Raw genomic sequence first — 24,524 nt, 5'->3', positions numbered from 1 at the left:
GGCACACAATCATCAATAATAATAATTTTGTGCAATGTTCTGGCCGACTGACGTCATTTTGGGGAAAGTTGCTGCATTTGGCCCTTAGCCTTTAGGCTTTATACTTTGGCCAAGTAGTTTGGGAGGTCGATAGCTTTGACCTTTCGACCTTTGACCCTTTCCTCTGGGAACAAACTGATGTAGCATCAATCCAAGCCCGATTGGTGTCATTTAGGGGAGATCGCTGCGTTTGGGAGATCCACAGTTTGACCTCTCGTGCGAGTCGTGGCGACGTCTGATCCAAAACGCATGTAAGAAATCCAGGCACACCACCAAGTTTTGGCCTTTGTCTGCATAATAAGCCATAATCAATCTGATAATGGCTGAGCTCGAGATCTGAGATGAGGAATCAGCTGGATCCTGCACAAAATCCCAGGCCGCGGGATCCCGGGAGCCGTTTCGGGGCCTACCTGGACCCTCTACTCGAGCTCCGTCCTCACTCCGGCAAAATTTAGCCGACAGCATGGCATCCAGTCCACATGTTTTTTTATCACAGATAATTAATTTCCCTGGAAATGACTGCAGATCTACTTTGTACGTTGTACGAGGTGATTTGTAAAAATTTTACATGGCATATTATTTTACAAATCGAGTAAAATAGCATTGTTGAGGGCGATTGCATTCTTCCCATGAATTGTTTTTGTTAGTTCGACAGACAAATGAGTTGCCATTGTATTGTAGTTTGTAAGCATCAGCAGCGTTTTGCGGAATTGTTTTCTTCCACGGCCTTGTGAGTTATCAATCATGGATCGAAATTCGTGAATTTGTGGTCAATGAGGTAAAATATCCCTCAATGGATACTTGAAGGACGTCCAAGAGCCAGAGAGCATATTCTACGGCAGGTGGAAACCCTAGGCTGGTCCCCGAGGCCGGTATTGAGTCTGCCACACCGTCAAGAGTAGCAGGGCTGAAGAAGAGATTAGCCAAAAAGGTGATGGTCAGAAACTGCAATTTTGACAGTAGGTGTATTTCACTCACCCGTCATGAACTTGAGGTGATTCAAATCCAAGTTCGAAGCTGCTGATGCTTATGGCGTACAGGTAAAATAATTAGCTGGTCAGTAGATCTACGTATGAAACTCAGCTTGCTACCTTAGACGTGCTGGTAGAGATTCACGACGGCAAATAGCAAATGCAGAAATGATGTGGCATGAATGTATGTTGGGTGTTGACGGCGGAGCACCCATTGAGGGTGGTCTGCAGTCTTCTTCCAACACAGAAGTATATGAATCAGGTGAAGGAGTCACTGCACTTGTCTTGGAGAGTATGGAAGCTCCGACACTGTCAGTAGGTGCTGGTTAAGTGCACTGTCGTTCAGATGCACGAGGGCACACTGTCGTGGGACGGCTGGAACGCATCATGGCTGGTATGTTTGATTAGTGTGGTTGTTTCACACATGACGATGAATAGCAAGTTGAAAGAATGGAGCAGCAAGATAAGGTCTGCGTGCTCATGCTCTACAATGCCGGTAGGCGGTCAAAGATTACCTACCGTTTGAACCGGAGTTGACGACGTACCGTGAGAAACCAATATGTTGAGCAACCTGCAAAACCAATCTGCTTTCTCTGCATGTGACTTGCTTCAGATATATCTTGATTTCCCATTGCAAGCTTATTGACACATTTAGGTCATATTTGTTGATGTTAGACCCTATTTTACTGACTTGTAAAATTTTGTACACACTTTTTCTGGGTGAAAAAATGCATGCAAAGCAACCCCACGCTGTGTCTCTCATGTTTGTGTTGTGCGATCAAGAAGTTTATATATGGATAGAGGACATACAGAGTGACAAAATGAGACCATGCACACTTCAAAACTCGCCAGGGCAACGGAATGATAGCCTTTTTTACTTTCATGTAAAATTATTACAAATCACCTCGTATTGAATCATTGTAGTTTTGGGCAGTCCAGGATCGAGTGTGTGCTTTGTGGAAAGGGTCGACGGTAGACTCAGACTAGTCAGAGTAGACTACAGCCCACCTCGTACACAAACATGATTGTTCTGGCAAGAGCTGTCAACTACTGCTACGTAGATCTAGTGCTAGTAATAAAGATTATTGTGTGACTATGACTCATGAGTATGACTACAGCCTGGCTGTCAGTTACTACCAGCGTTTCCTGTACATTGTAGACCCTGGTAGACTCTAGCTCTACAGCCTCTCTACTCTCACTCACTGGAGTTTTGGCCTTCGAATCTAGCATTTCGCTCTCTCTCTCTCTCTCTCCCGGATGCACAGAACTGCCATCTGTTCCTGTAGTATAGATAGCAAGCTGTCCCACTCGGCATTTTGTTGTCGACCCGGGACTAGCAGCAGTGCTATCATGGCTGAATGTGTGACAGCAACGGTCGCGGTGCCATGGAATAGCTCATGTTCAAATAGCTCTTCAAAGTGAGTCATTTCGGAGACATCTCTCTTTCGATTATATTTTACTACGGCAAGCCTGCACCAACGCTGGCCGATGTCCGAGAGTGTTGCAATTTCGGAGACACCGGCCAAGTAACTTGGGGGAAGTTGTGCTTGCGTAGGGCAAGAATGAAGCTGCTAGCGATGAGCTATTCCGCAGTTTGCGTGGCTGTGTTGTGCATGTACTGCTGCTGTTGCCGCGCAGTCACAGGCATTACGGACATGAACCAGGCTATGCTGGTGCGAATGGATGAAAATACAACAAACAATAACTCGTCCAAGGTACGTCAATGCATGTTCAACTAGGGCACACGTGTAATACCGCTGGATATAATTAATTTTCAAACACTACAGGTTCTACAAACAATCAACTTCATGGCTGCAGGTCTTTTCCAGATATATCTGGTAACCTGCATTGTTTGAGAATGAATGCAGAGTAGCAAGCTTGCACTGTAAATAAGCAAGTTCTGTAGCGGTGTGCAGGCAACCAAATCATGGTCAGGCGCGTGCTCGGCGATGGGCACGGGGGGCACGTGCACCCCCCAAAAATTTTCAATCTGGGTAATTGCAATAATTGTAATGTATGCAAATATGCTTTAAAATTCAAGAAAGGTTGCAAACAAATTGCAGAAAATTGCCGGGGGGGGGGGCTCCCCTCGGCTCCCGTGCACCCCCCTAGTTGGGGGGCCGAGCACGCCCCTGATGGTCTAGGACCATGCCTCAGAACTAAAGGGTACCAGGTTCAAGTCACTGCTGGGAGCAGGAAGGATTCCCCACTGGTGCTGCAACCCACGATTGATTGGGAACTCGTGACCAGGCACGAGGGAAACATGGACGGAGCGAATGGGATTTTCGGTCTTTGACCACGTTTGTTGAGTCTGATCTAGTCACTTCCCACCGCCGCAGTTTAGGAGCTGCATCTGCACCTTGACCCCTGGCTGCCTGATGGTAGTGGTATTCCTATGGACAAGGAGAATTCCTACTGAGTCTCAAGTAAACTGTGATTTTTTCGACCTCTTCGGAGGGGAGGGCTGGAAGAGTTGTTATTATTATTTCAATTTTGTTTTTTTTGGGGGGGGGGGGTAGTGTTCACTTTTTGTATGGTATCTCCCTTTTCGGTTTACTACCACCATTCCGCGCATGTATATATGCAGCAGCATAGAGGTACTGGCTTCAAAGCCCTGATGACGTCTCAGTCTGTCTGTGGTACACGTATGTGGTATGTGTGTATGTATGCGCATGCGTGTGTGTGCGTGTGTGTATGTGCATGTGTGTGTGTGTGTGTGTGTGTGTGTGTGTGTGTGTGTGTGTGTGTGTGTGTGTGTTCCCTGCCCGACAGATCTACTGCAAGGATGTTCACGTTCACAATACTAGTAACCAGTGTCGGTTTGTGGAGACCACGGACGACTGCGCCATCGCCGGTGGTTTTATCAGCTATCTCGAATTGCCCTACTGTCATCTGAATAGCAATCTTCAACCACTAGCCATGGTTGTTCTCTTCCTTTGGCTGGTTAGTGAAGATCATCTTTATTTTTATTTATTATTTATTTATTTACTGTCTGCACTTCATGGCACATGATGAAAATAGCCACTACAAGGAAGTGAGGGTGAAGCCAACTACGGACCGAGGGCAAAATGCCAAAATCCCCATTCACTGTGTGCAATGAAATTGAAAACTACAGTCGACTTCACTTGTAACGATCTCGCAAATATCGAAGTTCGTGATATAGCGAACCGTTGTCCATGTCCCAGTAGTTTGAACCCACTGTGTAAGTACATTGCTATAACAAACTTTGGCTATGCTATAAAAAGACTAGTTCTCCTGCACAACGGTGTTCGTTATATCAGGAGTCGACTGTATGCTGCTAAACCTGCCCAGGCGACCAAGCTGATACTAGTAGCACGACCACCTATGTCCGAGGACCAGGTCAGAAGGGTTCCACCCCCACCCATAGGTTTAGACTGGACAAGGGCAGCTGCATCGTGTCAGATTCCCCGTCACTGAGATGTTTTAGGACTGTATAACCTGCGGCTCGGGTGACCTTTGTAGTTTGAGACTGGTGCGTACTGCACGTGGATTGGCAATTTTACACCCCCCCCCCCTCTCTGCATACATTCAGAGCAGCGTAAAATGGTTTCACTTTCCGAGACTAGGTTTCTGGCACATGCCTCCTCGGTGGCTGTTTTTGATTTTCAGCTGCATATACACTGAAACGTTCCCTCAGGAAAACACTGTGGGAGCTATCATTTAATTTATCCAGCTTATGTGATCACGCCATCATCAGTTGAGATGCTTCAGCAAAGTCGCGGCACAGCAATGCGCTAGCGACTCGCGCTGCATACCTAGCGCCCGCAAGTGGCTACGCTGGATCACGCTGTATACGTTCCCCCGTCCTTAAGCTGGTCCGCTGACTCACCACCGCGACTTCATCCACATAACGTCTATTCCGATTACTACTACAGTAAAGCCTGGTTTAACCCTTTGGAGCCCATTGGAGTACATTCAAATATCGACGGTATACCGTCGATGGACTAAAACGTTCGTAACTCACTCGAAAATTGACGGATTTCGACGACCAAAATATCTGGGAAGAAGCCGAAGAGCTCAGCTTTCTAATGCAATAATTGCCGAAGAGCTACGATGTCGCGTCGCAGAGATATCGCGCTCGACATTTCAGTCAAGGCAAAAGTCGGAACTGTTTTCTCAGTGACTGGCCTTGAGAGAGGGATTTTCCCTTGGATGACATGCTGATTCATCCAGGCACGCTTCCTGCACGTGGCCAGCATAAAACTAAACTCAGCGCAAAAAAATAAGCGATCCGCGATGAATGAGAGTGAAATGGCTGGCGTCGAGTTAATTTGCTCGTATATCCAGCTCTGTGGACTATTCGGGGCGCCGTGGCGTTGGATATGTGACTCCTGTGGTGTTGAATTTGAGCTCTAATTACTCTGCTCGCGGAGAGCTTTCCAGGAAGCCCAAGATAATGGAAATCCAATAACGAACACCAAAGTTATGCCCCAAATAGGGTAAAGAATATATCGCAATTGCAGTTGCATACAATTATCAGGGTTATTCCCGTAGCTATGCAGAAGACGTTACTTCAGTAACGTCTGGCGCTAGCCAGGGTCCACACAGCTTTAATTTGGTATTTGTTTGTGTGTTTGTTTGTTTGTGTCACGCCTGGCGCTATCCGTATCTGACGGCAAAAAAGCATAGGATGTTATAAATTTTTCAATTCTCCTATTTTTTTTCAGGCATATCCTGGGATTCGAACCCGCACTATCGCCCTACATGCATTCCCCCATACACTTCGCATTCATACCCATTCTTCCAAGTTGCTTCACGTTATTATCTTGCGTTTGAAAGCCCTATTTGAATATTGCGGGCAGCTGTATGTGGCCAGCTGTGTTTGATGGTACGGTACGGTACGGGAGACGGTGTCGTATTACCCTCGATCGTACCTGTCCCGTACCTATCCCCTACCGTACCGTGCCATCAAAGACGGCTGGCCACAATGCATATTCTATTCAAATAGGGCTTTCAAATGCAAGATCACAATGTGAAACAACTTGGAAGAATTAGTATGTATGCGAAGTGTATCGGGGGATGCATGCAGGGCGCGCGATAGTGCGGGTTCGAATCCCAGGTTATGTCTAAAAAAAAGGATTTTTTTAAAGAATTTATAACATCCCTATGCTTTTTTTGTCTAGGTCATCAAGGCAAAAAAGCATAGCGTAGGGCCCTGAGCTTCCAAGCTCTCTCGTTTGGGGTCGCCAGGTGGTCTTTAGAACCAGGTCCCACAGTGTCTGTGTAGAACTGTCGGTGCATGGAAAAACGGTCGTTGAGAGCAGGTGGTCACTAAACACAGAGGTCGCTTACACCAGCTTTTACTGTACATGTATGCCCAGGGAGTAATAAAATACATCGGTTGTGATTTCGTACTACTGCCTGGTATGCCCGTTCAGTTCTGTTATTGGTTTGTGCTGTTTGCGTACTTCCCATTCTCTCTTACACAGCTCTATCTGTTTTTAGCTATTGGCGTGACGGTGGAGTACTTCCTGTGCCCGGCCCTGTCCGTCATCTCCAACACACTGGGTCTCAGCGAGAGTGTAGCAGGCGTGACGTTCCTGGCCTTTGGCAACGGAGCGGCGGACATATTCAGCTTGTTCGTGCTCATAACGACGGTAAGTCACCGTATTCGTATTTTTGTTTAGGATTACCCAGGGGCTCTAGGCTTGTCGACGGGATCTCCAACTCAGAGAAATTTCGTGGGTTGGGGAAAGAGTACAAAGAAAGAAAACAAAGGAAAGAAGCAAGGCTCTTTGTCCTGCAGTATGTGCCTCACAATTACACTCTCAGTACCAGTCACATTTTTTTCACGATTGCATGCAATGCCTCTTTTTTATTCGGCACAGCTGGGAGCCTATAATGTACTTGGTCCGACTTATTAAAAAATGTGCGTTTCGATTCTAACGTCAACCAAACAAATTCAAATAACCTCAGGACGGAATAAACTTTCCAGCTACCTAACACTATCCTTCAGTTGTCAATTTGTGATGTTGAAGAAGAAATGGCTCCAACTCCAACGGAGGTAGCGGCTCGGGATCCTAGTCGACTCGAGCATTTTACGTCCAAATTTTGTCGTCAGAGGACTCCTGTTGCTTCTCGCGCAACACAGAGAAGGCCTGGTGCTGAAATCAGCACCCCGCTGCGATGGGGGATTGTCACGGAGTACCAGAATCTCCTGGGCGATCGTTCTCGAGTGCCTCCTGGCGGATTGAAATCGCTGCAATCGCTGTTTTCTTGGCAGAATTTCAGCAAACGCGTCATCCAGAAACTCGTGCAGAAAGCACCAGCATCGCTCCGTCCAGTTTGCTGATCTCTCTTGCAGTCGTTCACGATGTGGCGGCCAACGAATCAAGATCACAGAAGAGATCGTCGAGAAGTTGTTCGAAATAAATAAAAGGCCTTGAGGTCGACTTTCAGGCGACAACCTGGCTGGAAAACTGGAGTGCAGAAAGGGTGAATTATCCGGCGGATACGGTGCGGAGTCCTCGGATCCGCGCGCGGAGCCGCGATCGCGATGCGTCACAAGATCGCTAATCTCCGGGGCCAGTGGATTCGTGAAACAGGCAGGGAAGAGCACGCGTAGACCTACGCATGGTCTGACTGCATGACATGTCGACACAGCTCAGACTCATTACACGCACGGTACACGGTGGTCAGAAGTGATTTTTTTTATGCTTGGTGGTTTACTTGTTCGCCTCATTTGAAGGTGTCGTGGGAGCTTCAGGCGAAAACACCAACAGCCACCATTCTGATAGTCGTACTACACGAGGAGGAGGCGAAGTCGATCGTGTAAATCGTGCCTATGGAGTGAAAAAATCAAAGAAGCGCAGTGTTGCTTGGAGGAGATGAAAAAATGTCAACGTGTTGCAGGTTGATGCACTTGCAGATGCGCCCTGAGACACCAGCAGCGATGAAAACTAGAAGGTCAGGCCAAGAAACGACACAGTAGTTATCTATCTACTGTCTCTTGGTTGATTTTTTAGTACAGTTGCTCGTTTGTACATATGCTTGAGTTTTGAAGTGAAGCGCACATTTTAATAAGTCGGACCAAGTATACCGTAAAAGCCCCTGTATACGCCCACTCGAAATTACGCCCACCCTTCGTGTACAGGCCCAGTCAAGGGAAGTCAACACTTTTGTTTGGAAATAGCGCCCATGCCCATGTACACGCCCAGGTATGCCGGAAACACCAGTACATGTACAGGTACTGATACCCAATACTTACTGCTATCCCTATTCCAAGTATACGCCCGGTTCCAAAATAACACCCGTGCCCTTGTATACGCCCAGGAAATCGAGGCTGCTATTCTATACGCTCGGGGCCTATACACGGGCTTTTGGTAGTCGAGTACGTGGGATAGAAGTGTTTTCAAAACTTACACACTAGCCACTAGTTTCAGTCGATGTCGTGATGACAGGAATTGGTTGTAGGCGATATGTACGCCATTCATGCCAGCATGTCAACATCGTTATTGTTGCTGTTCTTGGTGTTGTCCCTGTCGTCGTTGTCATTGTCGTCGTTGTTATTCTCGCTGTTGTTATTGTTGTTGTTGTTGTTGTTGTTGTTGTTGTTGTTGCTGCTGCTGCTGCTGCTGCTGCTGCTGCTGCTGCTGCTGCTGCTGCTGCTGCTGCTGCTGTTGTTGTCGTCGTCGTTGTTGTGTGTGTGTACAGGGTGATCAAGACCCGGTACGGGCCGAGACCGGCATGGGTGCTATACTTGGCGGTGGTCTGTTTGTGACATCGGTCGTTGTCGGCCTGATCGCGTTCAACTACCCGCTTCATATCAAGGTCCGTTTGTATGTAATAGTCACACATTGTGTCTAACCTCTACCCAGTTCAATAGCCACGTTTTGAGTATAACCTCTATCCCAGTTCAATGACCACATTTTGAGTATGACCTCTATCCCAGTTCAATGACCACACATTCTGGGTATAACCTCTATCCCAGTACAATGGCCCCGTTTTTAGTATAACCTCTTTCCCAGTTCAATGACCACACATTCTGAGTATAACCTCCAGCCCAGTTCAGTGGTCACATTCAGAGTCTATCCTGTTGACCGGTACAGATAACTCTCCTTTTATCCTGGCGCCATGGTATCCTGAAAGGTGTGTCTGAAACTCACAAAAATCCACAACTCGGAGAGCACTTGGTGTTTGTTTCTGCTGATGGGCACCACTTCTTTCCTTTTCCATCCATCCATTCATAAGAGTACATAACCCACAAGAGTGTGCAACTACCTGCATAACCTCCATACAGTGCTGTACAACCCTGTATCTATCACGCACAGGGTGCAAATAATGTGTACAGGTTCCGAGTCGTCACGTGGCGTGAAGTTCTGCCGCTGAAGACCCCATAGCTGAAGTTGACCACACGGTGTTTGCACACCCAGCACAAGCACCCCGCTAGCAACACTCCACTCTACTATCCTCGTGACGCCAGTGTCGTTTATAGCGCAACCCATACTTGTAGCTCTCTTTCTCCACGTGATTAGCTTAGCACTGCTGAATGTTCTGCGGACAGTCGCGTCTGGTACTGTACCAACAACAGCTCCATTCGCACTATATGGTTTGTGCTATTTTTTTTAAGTTTACACATTGTGCGCCTATACTCTGTGTATAAACACCATCAGTACGAAAATAGTGGTGACGACTTTGGCGATAGTTTTATAAGCAACCAACCAACAACCAACCAACTTCTTCCTTCTAAACACCCGTATTCATTTTAACCCTGTTCATTCAACACCTGCTTTTCATGGGCTCCCATGACCGTCAGTTTCGTGCACCAGCACATCTTCTCCAGGCGTCAGGGGCCCAGCCTCCCCGCCCATCCGACTCGCCACACACAACAGCGCAACTGAACTAAAAGTTCTACATAATATCTTGACAAGACGAAGACGGACAGACAAGAAGACCGGACACGACGAGGTAAAACTGATAACTGAAGAAAAGGACAAACGTTGCGGCAGTATATAATGAGCATGCGCGCGAAATAATGTTGCACGCGCGACGATGACGTAAGCGTTCCATGTTGTAGACATGTACAGAAGACTGCACATGCAACCAAAACAATGCAACAAAGTCAAGCCAAAACCACTACGAAATAAAACTAAAGAACAACATAAATAAGCCATGAAAAGTCTTTCACTCTAGACCCGTTGCGCAACAGTCAGGAAAGAAAACCCCAATGCCTTGTCATGGGTATTTGCTGCAGTGAAGTGTTGCCGATGGACTGTTAGTGACACCACTAGTTCCTGGAAACGTCGTGTAGTATTGTCAGGTCTTAGCAAGAACCCGTAACAACTGTACATTTGTGGGGTGTGGCAGATTAAAATTAATATTTATGGAGAAAATCCGATAAGAAGAACAGAGGACCAATGTGCTACAAGTTGCGCTATGATGTCCACTAACACCACCAGTTACTTTACAATCAGCTCATGCGATAACATTGCCCGACACGACACGTTATAGCGTACCTTGTAGCTCCTTGGTCCTCTTTTCTTCTTATACTGAAGTAAATTTATCCTTGGCTCTCCGCCCGAATCTAAAAAGTCCAATCTGAGGCCTGTTTAAAAAAAATGTGTTGTTTGTGCGTGCTTTCTTGCTTCAGCTGACGACGTTCTTACGAGATGTCGGCTTCTACGTTGCGGCTATTTGCTGGCTGATAGTGATGCTGTGGGACGGTCGCATAATGCGCTACGAAGCCCTGGGTTACATCATGCTGTATGTCGTCTACGTCTCCACTGTCATTATCATGCTAAAGTGGTCACAGCGCGGGACTGCACATCTAGCAGATGCCGGAGCTGGTGCATGTAAGCTTTAGTTTCCTGCCTGTTCATCTGTCTGTGTCTTATTTGGTTAATTTCTTAATCCTATCCACCTTCAGCTATTATGCATGGCGAGTGTGTGGCTGACTTTTTTATAGCGACATCACCACCATCAACATGAGCTCCCATAGCTCAGTCGGTTAGAGCGTCGTGCTAATAACGCGAATGTCGCAGGTTCGAGCCCTGCTGGGAGCACGCTCTTTTATTATTATTTTTTTTATCAACAATCAAGGTGGCAGGTGACGCCATGGCAGGTACAGTCACTACGTGCCGGTGGTGGCTGTGAATTTCAGATGCACTGAAACGGCACAGTCAGAACATTGCGTCTGCTCCCTAGCATCACTTCTAGCTGATCTTCTCTGTTTCTCAGTCGTGGTCTTCGACCAATCCGCTCTGCAAAAGTCACATGTATGGTTTGGTCTGAGGTGAGCCCCAGGGACGGGTGATTCGTATTTGTATTGTATTTTATTATTTTACTTGGGCATTCCCAACAGACCCTAAGGTCTTCTTACAGGGTGCCCAAGATGAATGAAATTGTTAAGTTCCTGGCGAAATGAATTGGGGATATGATTTGTGCGAAGGGATTCGGGAAGCGCATTTTAAATGATTGCACGTTGTTGTCTTTGCACTGTGCAGTCTTTACAACAGTCATATTCTTATCGGTGTGTGTGTGTGTGTGTGTGTGTGTGTGTGTGTGTGTGTGCAGCTGAGCGCACACCACTACTTGGTAGCCCTGATCACGGCAGTGCTTCACGCCAGCAGTCAGGCGGCGGTGGCAGCAGCCATGGTACTACTGGTACCAGCGGTGGACAAGACCTGGGCGCATCGCTGGGCGGTGGATCAATGAGCGAGTCGTACACGGGCGGTGCGTTCACAGGTAACATTGCTGGTGGATCGGTGGACTGGCGTATGGCCAGCGACGGCAGTCTGCTCAAATCCAACCAAGATGATGACTTACCAGCCAGTGACTCAACACCAGCATCTACTGGACAATCATCAGCTGTCGGCTCTCCTGGAAAACAATCTGATGATAATACCGCACATGATAAGCTAGAGATCGGCAAAGCTGGAGCGCAGAACGTGCCCAGATCCGCGTGGAGCGCTTCCGAGTCCACACGACAGCTGGAAGTCGCCGCGCATCATGCTGCACCTAGGTCGGAAGCCAGTGAGCCGATAGCCGAGTCGTCGACTACAGCTAGCCCACCACCATTGCCACCACCACCAGTTAGTCCCTGGCGTAAACTGGCTACTGGTCTATGGCCGTACAGTGTGGACGATTTCAAAGCTCTGAGGTAGATTATAATCATAGGTGTGTGTGTGTGTGTGTGTGTGTGTGTGTGTATGTATGTATGTGTGTGTGTGTGTGTGTGTGTGTGTATGTATGTGTGTGTGTGTGTGTATGTGTGTGTGTGTGTGTGTGTGTGTGTGTGTGTATGTATGTATGTATGTGTGTGTGCGTGGTTGCATGTGTGTGTTTGTGTGTGTGTGTGTGTGTGTGTGTGTGTGTGTACATGCGTGTGTGTGTGGGTGTGTATGTGCATGCATGCATGCATGCATGCATGTGTACGTGTATCGATATGCCAAGCCAGCCAGGGCTAGGGAGTAGGGTATTGTTCTATTAGCGACATTCATTCTCTCTTCAAGTGATCCTAGAAGAGTAGATCATGCTGCCCTCATCCATTATTGGTTGAGAGTTGCCATGTAAGTGTGGGTTACTGCCCAGTGGCAGTGGATAAGTCTCTTCACTTCAACACAACCTGGTGGCGCGCCTCTGTTTCCAATCATTGTCTTCGCCCACTCCACTATACCCGGCATGTAACATGAAAGACCGGCGTTGCTCTTCAATCTTCATCTGCAGTGACTTGCCCGTCTGTTTATGTCGGTCCATATGTTGGAATGTTTGTCTGACCGTCTGTACGTCTGTCGTTCGTTTGTCTGATCATCTGTGTGTCTGTTTGTTTGATCGTCAGTTCATCAGCTTGTACAGCAGTCTTTGTGTCTGCAGGGGCGTCACCGGACCCCTTCGCAGGGGGGGGGGGGGGGGGGGGGGGAGTGCACAGGAATTTTGCACAGGAAAACACGAAAAAGTTCGCTGATAGTGAGTTGGCCAGACGCTTTCCTTTTTCGAGAAGACGACATTTTGAGAGGAAACAGCTCCAAAGACTCTTCAAGTGTGGTGACTTGCGACCACACTGAATTATTTATTTATTCTGTTTCAAACAAACACCCAGCACGCCGCCGCGCGTGTAGATTCTACAGTCCATTCATCGGAAACTGTCCCGCTGGCTTTTGAAAGTCCGATTTGGGCCGAATTGAGGATCAAAAACCCACTTTAAATCTCAAAAATCTGGGTTTGGGATCTGTTTCTCCATACATTTTGCCATGGCATACCTGTCCCAATTTTGTAAAACCTGGCTGAATTTCTATTTCCCTGTTCTTGGACTTTTCTGGCCTCAAATGTGGCAAGGAGTAATTGCACGGGTGACACAATGCAGGATGTACTGTCGTTTTCACGATATCTACAACTATGTGCGGGAGACACCAAAACGTTAGGGTGCCAGTTTCCAATGAATGGACTGTAGTACAAGGCCAAAGGATGCAGCGCTGCGCGCACGTGCACGCGCGCAGTAGGTACGTACTAAATTAGTAGCACTAGTACAATAGGTCATGTACATGCACTCGCTACATGCACTCGCGCGATCGCGGCAGACAAGTACAACTAGTTTTAGTGCATGTAGTTTATTAGTAGATTCTACCAGCACTACACTTTTCATAACCAGGAGTTCGCAAAAAACCAAGGTCGAATTTTTTAGAGGGGTCCACGTGCCCCCCCCCCCCCCCCCCCCCCCCCGTGCCCATCACGAGTGATGCCCCTGGTCTGTGTGTAAATATGTCTGTTTGAACGAACTTCAAGAATCAAAGCACGTAATGTTGTCATTGTTGTGTGTGTGTGTGTCTGTGTGTGTGTGTCTGTGTCTGTCTGTGTGTGTGTGTGTGTGTGTGTGTGTGTGTGTGTGTGTGCATGCGTGCGTGCGTGCGTGTGTGTGTTTGTGTGTCTATACTCTTATACAGCTGGCTTGGTCGTGTCATGCTAGTCCTGCGAGTTCCGATACGTCTGTGTCTAACACTAACAACGCCCGTCATACAGCCCAGCAACGACGATGATACGGACGAACATACCAATGCCAACTGGAACAAGTTCCTCATCGCTGCCAATTGTTTGATAGCGCCGATTTTTGCTACTCTAGCTCTGGATTGTAAGTAGAGTGCACGTGTAACTGGAAAGTGTAAGCATCATGGCTATGCTTTTTCTTTCCTAGCATAGCCAGGTGGATTTTTGAACGTCAGTAGAACGTCAGCGTGTTTACCGGGTGTTAGCGGCCGTCGTGAGTTCCCTTTTTTCGGGAACAGACACGATAATTTCCTATTTTATAACCGGATGGATTTTGAGCGTCAGTAGAACGTCAGTACAGTTGATCAATGTCGTGCAATGTTATCGCATCAGCAGATTGTCAAGTACTATTAACCGGTGTCGTTAGTGGACGTTACAGTGCTAGCGTAACCTGTACTTCCTTGGTCCCTTTTTTTACTATGAATTCATCCTTGGCTCTCCATCCGAGTCTTGTCATGCTAGTACAGTCAGACCTCGTTTAACCGCACACATCCATTTTCCACAAACAGTATGCGGATAGGCAAGGAAACCGGATAATCAAACACTCATACTGTATATCTATGCACTACATTATGCTGTAAATCGGTAACCAACGATTTTCTTCCGGATGGCAAGGGATCCGGATAAAAGAGGACTGGATGGCGAGGGATCCGAACCAAAGAGGACTGGACGGCGAGGGATCCGGATAATGCGGACTGGATGGCGAGGGGATCCGGATAAAAGAGGACTGGATGGCGAGGGGTACGGATGAAAGAGGACCGGATGGCGAGGGATCCGGATAAAAGAGGACCGGATGGCCAGGGATCCGAATGAAAGAGGACCGGATGGCGGGGAATCCGGATGAAAGAGGACCGGATGGCGAGGGATCCGGATGAAAGAGGACCGGATGAAAGAGGACCGGATGGCGACGGGATCCGGATGAAAGAGGACAGGATGGCGAGGGATCTGGATGAAAGAGGACCGGGTGGCGAGGGATCTGGATGAGAGAGGACCGGATGGCGAAGGATCCGGATGAAAGAGGACCGGATGGCGAGGGATCCGGATGAAAGAGGACCGAATGGCGAGGGATCCGGATGAAAGAGGACCGGATGGCGAGGGATCCGGATGCAAGAGGACGGGATGGCGAGGGATCCGGATGAAAGAGGACCGGATGGCGAGGGATCCGGATGAAAGAGGACCGGATGGCGAGGGATCCGGATGAAAGAGGACCGGATGGCGAGGGATCCGGATGGCGAGGGATCCGGATTAAAGAGGACCGGATGGCGAGGGATCTGGATGAAAGAGGACCGGATGGCGAGGGATCCGGGTAAAAGAGGACCGGATGAAAGAGGGATCCGGATGAAAGAGGACCGGATGGCGAGGGATCCTGATGAAAGAGGACCGGATGGCGAGGGATCTGGATGAAAGAGGACCGGATGGCGAGAGATCCGGATGAAAGAGGACCAGATGGCGAGGGATCCGGATGAAAGAGGACCGGATGGCGAGGGATCCGGATGAAAGAGGACCGGATGGCGAGGGATCCGGATGAAAGAGGACCGGATGGCGAGGGATCCGGATGAAAGAGGACCGGATGGCAAGTGATCCGGATGAAAGAGGACCGGATGGCGAGAGATCCGGATGAAAGAGGACCGGATGGCGAGGGATCCGGATGAAAGAGGACCGGATGGCGAGCGATCCGGATGAAAGAAGACCGGATGGCGAGGGATCCGGATGAAAGAGGACCGGATGGCGAGGGATCCGGAAGAAAGAGGACCGGATGGCGAGGGATCTGGATAAAAGAGGACCGGATGGCGAGGGATCTGGAAGAAAGAGGACCGGATGGCGAGGGATCCAGATGAAAGAGGACCGGATGGCGAGGGATCCAGATGAAAGAGGATCGGATGGCGAGGGATCCGGATGAAAGAGGACCGGATGGCAAGGGGTCCGGATGAAAGAGGACCGGATGGCGAGGGATCCGGAGGAAAGAGGACCGGATGGTGAGGGATCCGGATGAAAGAGGACCGGATGGCGAGGGTCCGGATGAAAGAGGACCGGATGGCGAGGGATCAGGAGGAAAGAGGACCGGATGGCGAGGGATCCGGATGAAAGAGGACCGGATGGCGAGGGATCCGGATGAAAAAGGATCGGATGGCGAGGGATCAGGAGGAAAGAGGACCGGATGGCGAGGGATCCGGATGAAAGAGGATCAAATGGCGAGGGATCCGGATGAAAGAGGACCGGATGGCGAGGGGTCCGGATGAAAGAGGACCGGATGGCGAGGGATCCGGACGAAAGAGGACCGGATGGCGAGGGATCCGGATAAAAGAGGACCGGATGGCGAGGATTCCGGATAAAAGAGGACCGGATGGCGAGGGATCCGGATAAAAAAGGACCGGATGGCGAGGGATCCGGATGAAAAAGGATAGGATTGCGAGGGATCCGGATGAAAGAGGACTGGATGGCGAGGGGTCCGGATGAAAGAGGACTGGATGGCGAGGGGTCCGGATAAAAGAGGACCGGATGGCGAGGGATCCGGATATAAGAGGACCGGATGGCGAGGGATCCGGATGAGAGAGGACCGGATGGCGAGGGATCCGGATAAAAGAGGACCGGATGGCGAGGGATCCGGATAAAAGAGGACCGGATGGCGAGGGATCCGGATACCGTATTATCTCTAATATAAGCACGGTCCTTTATTTTTTCAATGTACCTCCGCCCTGTGCTATTAATGGAGACTGTTCCATTATTATTTCAACCTTATTTCAGAGTCATGTTGCCATGCCAAATTCATGTATGACACACATTTCAGGGTTTTTTTCGCCGGTACAGATAATGAATTTACACAGTGTGCTTATAATGGAGACTGAGCACTTTATTTTTTGAATGCCGCCCCAAGGTGTTCTATTATTGGAGACGTGCTATTATTGGAGACTGTGCTTATATTAGAGATAAGGCCATCATTTTTTATATCTATGTTTCGCGTCGTCCGCACGCATACGTTTTGATTTTTTTCGGAAAAAAATAAAAAACTCAACCATGCACAGTAAGGGTGCGTTCTTAAATTCTCCAGCTTCTAGAAGAAGAAGAAAAGAGAAGTCGAAGAAACTGGGATTCTTCAAGAACGGGTCTCGAAGAATTCGGAGATATTTTGCAGATGTCAAGCAAAATGGAGCGCCAAAGGGACCGTGATCTTGAGTGCCACGAAAATAGTATGCGCTGTGCGTATGCGAAAAGGGAAATGCGTACACTCAGGATCAACACATGGCTTTTAGCCTAGTTCGCATGCGCTGATCCGAAACCGCGGGAATCTCCGAGTTTCAACCACCTCTGAAGCTTGGAGAGCTTCGAGAGCTTTGGAGAGCCTCCTAAAATTCGGAGAGGATATAAGAACAGCTCTCGAACTTTTCGGAGAGTCTCCAACTTTTCCGAGAGGATTTAAGAACGCACCCTTAGTGTACGATCGTGCGAGTCATCAGTGTGGACTGGTTGCATACGGCAAAGCTGGGATTCAGAAATGGCCTCGAGGCCAGCGTTGGTAAATCGTTTGTTCGGCATCTGCGAGCAGTATTCTATGAGCTTACAACAGACCGCATCGATCGCCTCAAGCTGAGCGGATGCGTCGTTCCGGAGCTCTTTGCACCTCTGCTGAAGGCTGAGTACAATAATCCAGCGAAGCATGGGCACCAACGGTTGCCTCCTCTGTCCAAAGTGATGCAGATCTTGTGCTTCGATGTACGATTTTTCTTTCGGATGTACACCATGCACGAGCTATTGTGCTATGTACAGTTTTATACACCTCTGATGAGCTTTTTTTTATTATTTTGCAACTTTTTATTTTTTTCCACCTCTCGCATATGATTCTTGAAGTTGAACTGACGCGAAACATAGATATAAAAAATGATGGCCTAATACGGGAAAAGAGGACTGGATGGCGAGGATCCGGATAAAAGAGGACTGGATGGCAAGGGATCCGGATAAAAGAGGACCGGATGGCGAGGGATCCGGATAAAAGAGGACTGGATGGCTAGGGATCCGGATAAAGGAGGACTGGATGGTGAGGGATCCGTATAAAAGAGGACTGGATGGCGAGGGATCCGGATAAAAGAGGACTGGATAGTGAGGGATTCGGATAAAAGAGGACTGGATGGCGAGGGATCCGGATAAAGGAGGACTGGATGGTGAGGGATCCGTATAGAAGAGGACTGGATGGCGAGGGATCCGGATAAAAGAGGACTGGATGGCGAGGGATCCGGATAAAAGAGGACTGGATGGCGAGGGATCCGGATAAAGGAGGACTGGATGGTGAGGGATCCGTATAAAAGAGGACTGGATGGCGAGGGATCCGGATAAAAGAGGACTGGATGGCGAGGGATCCGGATAAAAGAGGACTGGATTGTGAGGGATCCGGATAAAAGAGGACTGGATGGTGAGGGATCCGTATAAAAGAGGACTGGATGGCGAGGTACGACTGTACTTACTTATTTGTGTCAGTCCCTGAACAGCAGAACAGCAGCTAATGCCGGGCAGTGAAGCTGCATTACAATCCTTCCTATTGTATTGTTTGTCCACTGTGTGGAGGCACGGTAGCGGCTCTGTAGCGGCTAGTGAAGTTGTGCGTGTTGATAGCGAGCAAATTGTCGAGTACTTCACCCTGGAGTTAGTAGCAGTTCCGGGTTTAGTTTCCAGAACTGGCAAGGAAGCGAAATCAGCTTCGGATAAAGCGACTAGTGTGCATGGCATAATGTAAGGATTTCAGCGAATGCTGGGTGAATGCCAGGTGCACACAATTTTGAGGGAGGGGTCTTGGTATCACTAGCGGGCTCTATTGTGGAGTTCACCTTATTATGAAACCCCCTCACAGCGGGCCGTATAGTATTAGCGACACTAACACGTTCTGTTGTGTGGTTAGCCAAATAAGGGATCTTCCTCTTGACTGCACATGTGTGCTAGCTCACGTGTCACTATTGATATGTTCCTTACAAGATATGTGCCAGTGGCGTCTCAACCATATCCTGTATTAACAGTGCATTCATCTAGAACTGGCACCCCAACTTGTTGGCGTCTTGCACATAGAGTGGCAATACTATTTGTTGCTATAGAGAACACATCTGTAGATCCTGCAGTGTGTGTCGCGTACGCTTCTCGTTGGCTGGATTTTTGTCTTGCAATATGGCTGCCCGCAGCCAACCCTGCCCTAGTTATGGCTGATGTGAGCTGTGAGAACAAACTGTGCACAATTCTCTAACTCTAACTCTAAACTGACATGAAGAGAATTGTGAACAACGAACAAGGAGACAATTGGAAGAAAAATCACAACACAACTACCGTATTTTCGGCAATCACTGGCTTAGGTACTTAGCGTAATTTCTCAGTTGAAAAACCACGCCAGAGCCCTGAAATGATGCGGGGCGTATTTTCAGACAGGTGGTAATTTAACTAATTAGAGATCAAACCGAAACCCAGAAAAAAGGTAACCACAGCAAGAAGACAGGGATGCGCGCGATTGGGGCGAGGTAGAACACAGGCAAGCAATAATAATAATGCTTGCTCAATGCTTGCCTGGTTGTCTCTGACTTCTTCTTCTTGGTTCACTGCAGTATTCTTCCACAAGATTCAAGGTGCAGAAGTGATCTTTGTTGGTGTTGTAGCATCCGGAGTAGGACTCTTGCTCTTCTTCTGTGTGATTGTGTTCACCCGGTCTTATCAAGCACCCCGTGCTAAGCCTGTGAGTCAGTATTGTGTGAGGTCTTGAGTCAGTAGTAGGGAGGTTCCGGAGTACGATTTTTCGTGCCAAAATCCGTAGAGGCGCTACGGATTTTTTATACGTCGTTTTCGAGCAGTGAAATGTTCCGGAGTACGGAACTTATGTGTTTGCCGTCATTGCCTAGGTTACGATCGCAAACACGTCACATTCCCGCGCTATGCCTTTTTATTTTGAAAATTTGTACCGAAATCAAAACATCCCGCGGAAAATCCATGTTTCTCGTACCAAATTTGTATGCGAAAAATCTTTCTGCACCCGATGACGCAAAATCTCCATACGAAACATGGTTCGTGTGAAAGCCAGTCCACACGGATTCTCTGTGCCGAAAAATCGTATGGAGCAGGCCTGGAAAAAATCTGTAGCGCCCACACGGATTTTGGCACGGATAATCGTACCCCGGAACCTCTCTAGTGTGCTAAGCCTGGGAGACAGTACTAGTATTGTGTAGAGGTCACAGTGTGTGCACAACGGTGACCGCTATGCTTTACTGTGCCTGTTGCACTGTACACTATACCCTCCCCTCCCCCCCCCCCCCCCTCTCTCTCACACGCACGCACACACACACACTCTCGCGCGCGCGCGCGCGCGCACACACACACACACTCGCACGTGCATGCGCACACACACACTCGCACGTGCATGCGCACACACACACACACACACACACACACACACACACACACACACACACACACCTTGTCTTTTAAACAGTTGCCAGTGTGTGGCTATCTGTACAAGTTCAACTTACCCATGTGTACTATGTAGCATTGATTGCTCTCTGTTACCCCTGCCTGCAAACCACTAGCAGGTACTGTATAGTGACTCAGTTGGTGCGTATACACAACTGCTTGTGTGTGCACGTGAGCATTATGGTTGTGTACTCCTTTGGGTGTGTGTGTATGTGTGTGCGTGTGTGTGTGTGTGTGTGTGTGTTTGCGTGCATGTGTTTGTGTGTGTGTTTGCTTGTGTGTGTGTGTGTGTGTGTGTGTGTGTGTGTGTTTGCGTGTGTATGTTTGCGTGCGTGTGTTTGCATGTGTGCGTGTGTGTGTGTGTGTATGTTTGTTTGCCCGCTGTAAAGATATTTTCATTCCTGGGTTTCTTGATGTCGGTGGCATGGATCTACATGATAGCCAATGAAGTGGTCAATATCCTAGATGTAAGTCGACATGTGTGTTTGTGTGTGTGTGTGTGTGTGTGTGTGTGTGTGTGTGTGTGCGTGCCTGCGTGTGGTGTGTGTGTGTGCGTGCGTGTGTGTGGGATGTGTCTGTGTGTGTGCGCGCGCCTGTGCGTAAGCGTGAGTTCACAGGTGGACATGTGCACTACCCATACATGTACGTGAATGGATGATTGTGACTCGTATTTTGAAAACATACAACGTACATGTACATCCCCTCAAATCCCAGCGGCCAGTAGTCCCCTTGCTGTCATGATGCACACCGCCATCTCCAGCTTTACCCCTCATGCTCAGGCGGACACTGGTAGTGTAGCACTTGGGGTACATGAATGTGGCAAATAGGGTTCCGGGCACTGGTGCAATTTGTGTGCGTCTAGTTCTCTCCTGTCCACCATTATTAAGGTGCCTCCCCTCCTGCTACGTTATTATTAGGTGATAGCAGTACAATGATTGTAACGTGTGGTCCGTGTGTGTGTGTCCGTGTGCGTGCAGGGTCTACTTTCATCCTCTTCAAGTTGTCCCATTCTTTCCTGACTATGCTCACCCTATGACTATGTGTGTTGTACACTGTATGTGTGTTGTGCAGACTGTTGGTGTGGTGCTGAAGCTGAATGGAGCGTTCCTAGGACTGACTGTTCTGGCTGGCGGGAACAGTGTGTGTGGTAAGCAATGATACACAGCATCCTCCCCTACACTCATACCTCAGTTAACCGGGCACCTAGGTTATGCACACTTCGATCTACCAGGCACCATTGGGCGAGTTTTAGGGGAAACATTACACCACTCTTTTTGTCACTTTTTTGTGGAAATAGTGACGCCATATGCCATATGTATGGCCTTTTCCTCATCAAAATGTATGATGTAATTCTCAGTTACGGCCAGCCCAAAGTTCTGGTCAGTGTCCAGTCCCTGAGTGCCCGGATAAGCCTGGTATGAGTCTAGCTGCATGTACTGCTGAATGTAGTCTGAGGGCCGGGGTGGACCCATATTAGCAAGAGTACATGAAAACCAGAGTGTGCAGCTCGGATGGGTTGCTGTCACGGCGAAATTCCGTGATTACATCATTTTAGTGATGTAGTGCGTACAAGCAGGATTCAAGCAGGTCTCTTTCTGCACAACTGCAGCTCAGTTGTACGCACTACGCCATTTCCCGCCTCAGATCTGGGCCTAATATGATGTAATCACGGAATTTCGCCGTGACAGACACCCATAGCAGAAAAGGCCCCAAGCTGCACACTCTGGTTTTCATGTACTCTTCATATTAGTCTGAGGGGCCGGGTTGGACCCATATTTAGCGAGCACCCCATAGAGAACACGGGATTGGGTCTTGTGAGGATGATCCATTGGTTCTATGCAGCACATGATGCACTTTGAAACTTGGTTTGTACCCAGCAATAACCACCAGCCAGCAACCTCTGCTAATATGCCAGTGGCAGGCCATGGCACTTGGCTGTGTGCATCTATCTCACTGCCTTACCGCATATCAGATCATGTTCTGAATAGAATTGCCACCGCCAATGCTGCTGCTGCTATGGCCACCTCTCCTATCCAGCCTCCCAGCCCCTCCAGCTGGTGGTGCTGCTGCTGCAGCTGTGGCTACCTCTCTCCTATGCTGCCTCCCAACCCCTGCTTCTTTTGTGGTAGTCATCATCTGTGCATACTTCATGTATGGCTATGTGCATGACTGTACTCTCTACATAACCCTCACTGGGGCCTCGAGTAATATGAAAACTGATTATCAGGATTAGATTGGTGTGTACAAAATTGACAACATGTAATGTATGCATTGCAATTGTTGTACGCTACAGATTTGGTTGCTAATTTCTTGGTGGCAAAGTCTGGTAAGGCCGAGATGGCTGTGGCGGCGTGCTACGGGAGTCCTCTGCTCAGTATCCTCCGTGCCTGCTGCTGCTGCTGCCGCTGCTCCTGCACGATTGTGTACTAATGTGTTGGTTTGGATCTTGCTCCTGCACGATTGTGTACTCATGTGTTGGTTTGGATCTTGGTTGTGTTGTTCTTACATGTGCATGGAGGACTGACTATGCATGTCACATGCACTGGTACTAGGTATAGCATGGCTGTGCAGTCAGGGGCGTACTAGGTATAGCATGGCTGTGCAGTCAGGGGCGTACTAGGTATAGCATGGCTGTGCAGTCAGGGGCGTACTAGGTATAGCATGGCTGTGCAGTCAGGGGTGTACTAGGTATAGCATGGCTGTGTCAGGGTGGTACTAGGTATAGCATGGCTGTGCAGTCAGGGTGGTACTAGGTATAGCATGGCTGTGCAGTCAGGGACAACGTCGGAATGTATTTTAGGGTGGCACGGTAAGCCATGTGAACTGTACATATTTCTAGGGTTGGTGGCTTGTCTGAAAAAGTTCGAAATATAGAGCCCAGATCAATGCGTTCTATTGGTTTTCGGGGTACTTGGGGCAAAGAGTGGTACGGCCAATACCGTAGTGACCGTAGCGTGTCCAATGCCCCTGTGTGCACATCAGGGCATGTACATGCTGAATGTAAATGTTGGAATTTTGGTGATGCAGCATGCAGCAGTTTTCCTCTCAAATCTTAGCCTTTTTTCAATTGACTTCTTTCAGGTGCGTTAAATTAGCAGCCCTTGACTCGTGAAACTTTAGATATGCTAATCGGCGTTGGCCTGTCAGCCACTGTGGCAACCTTCCGCGACGGTGAGCACTATCAACTGGAGTATACTAATCAGCTGATAGTTGCCTCGAGTGCTCTGCTTGCTGGACTAGCCTTTGCCACAACCTACGTCGTCCTCTCTCACTGCAAATGCGGATGGAAAGCCGGCAGAGCATTTGGGATTCCTCTCTTCTGCGGCTATGGAGCATTCCTAACTGCAGTCTTGGCATTGGAGTTTGCTTAATAAAATGAAATACAACCGCGGGGTTTCAATTGGATCTATCTATCTATCAGAACGAACAACTTAAACGCAAGATGTTATTTATCACTCATTTATTACTTACTGGCACCTTTTTTCATCGACCACCATACATGCCACAGCACACCACCAGCAAAGCGCCAATCCGTTGGTACTGAATTCCTTCGTACACTGTAACAACTGTTTCGAGTGTAAAACTCTCGTCAGTGAAGGTAAATATTGTAGGAATGGCCAAGAGAGTGAAAAATCTACCCCTTTATCTAGTTTTACACCTTTTTTAACTGAGTTTTCTATGCCTCGACGAAACATTTCAATCAACAATTAAGTTCACTACAGAATTTTCTTACCGGTAACTGATTAAAAAACATATACTTGACACAGTATTCAATATTTTGACCTAGTTTCTTCTTTCGAATTCCAATTTTTATGTTTGACATGAACAATTTATTACTATGCTAGGTAGGCATTTGCTTCGTAGGAAAACAGGATTTTTATTTTCAATTGATCCGGAGGAATGTTTTGAGCATTTTCCATTTTCTTCTCGGGTTGGGCGGTTGGACCAATCACATTTCAGGCGTGAAGTTCAAAGCCAGGTCTGAGGATAGGCTATGACAGTAATCATTCCAGGAGGGGGTGGAATTTTCGATTTTCTTCTTCGGTAGAGTTTTCTGGCTTGTTTCTCCATCCTCATGCAGAA

The 24,524-nt window shown here is 48.3% G+C and overlaps 1 protein-coding gene and 1 non-coding gene across 2 annotated transcripts; both read left to right on the top strand.

Moving 5' to 3' along the window:
* Positions 1 to 2,160: 2,160 nt before the first annotated feature.
* Positions 2,161 to 24,328, top strand: LOC135822751 (mitochondrial sodium/calcium exchanger protein-like). The gene is made up of 12 exons (XM_065335580.1): positions 2,161 to 2,725; positions 3,783 to 3,953; positions 6,461 to 6,628; positions 8,685 to 8,801; positions 10,621 to 10,822; positions 11,544 to 12,129; positions 13,910 to 14,094; positions 19,586 to 19,713; positions 20,831 to 20,908; positions 21,513 to 21,588; positions 22,735 to 22,815; positions 23,562 to 24,328. The coding sequence occupies exons 1-12, from the start codon at positions 2,573 to 2,575 to the stop codon at positions 23,810 to 23,812; spliced, it is 2,196 nt and encodes a 731-aa protein (XP_065191652.1). The 5' UTR covers positions 2,161 to 2,572; the 3' UTR covers positions 23,813 to 24,328.
* On the top strand, positions 10,959 to 11,032 carry Trnai-aau (transfer RNA isoleucine (anticodon AAU)). Its single transcript has one exon. It is a non-coding gene; the product is annotated as a tRNA-Ile (tRNA).
* Positions 24,329 to 24,524: the final 196 nt, after the last annotated feature.

Source organism: Sycon ciliatum, chromosome 8 (assembly GCF_964019385.1).
Source record: "Sycon ciliatum chromosome 8, ocSycCili1.1, whole genome shotgun sequence".
NCBI classification, from domain to species: Eukaryota; Metazoa; Porifera; class Calcarea; order Leucosolenida; family Sycettidae; genus Sycon; species Sycon ciliatum.
This window is presented reverse-complemented; position numbering and strand designations above follow the sequence as displayed.

Excerpts from the sequence above, each read along its gene's own strand:
- LOC135822751 (XM_065335580.1), top strand. The coding sequence starts at position 2,573 with ATGAAGCTGCTAGCGATGAGCTATTCCGCAGTTTGCGTGGCTGTGTTG. Across the intron at positions 6,629-8,684 it reads TGTTCGTGCTCATAACGACG|GGTGATCAAGACCCGGTACG; the intron begins GTAAGTCACCGT and ends GTGTGTGTACAG. Across the intron at positions 8,802-10,620 it reads ACTACCCGCTTCATATCAAG|CTGACGACGTTCTTACGAGA; the intron begins GTCCGTTTGTAT and ends TTCTTGCTTCAG.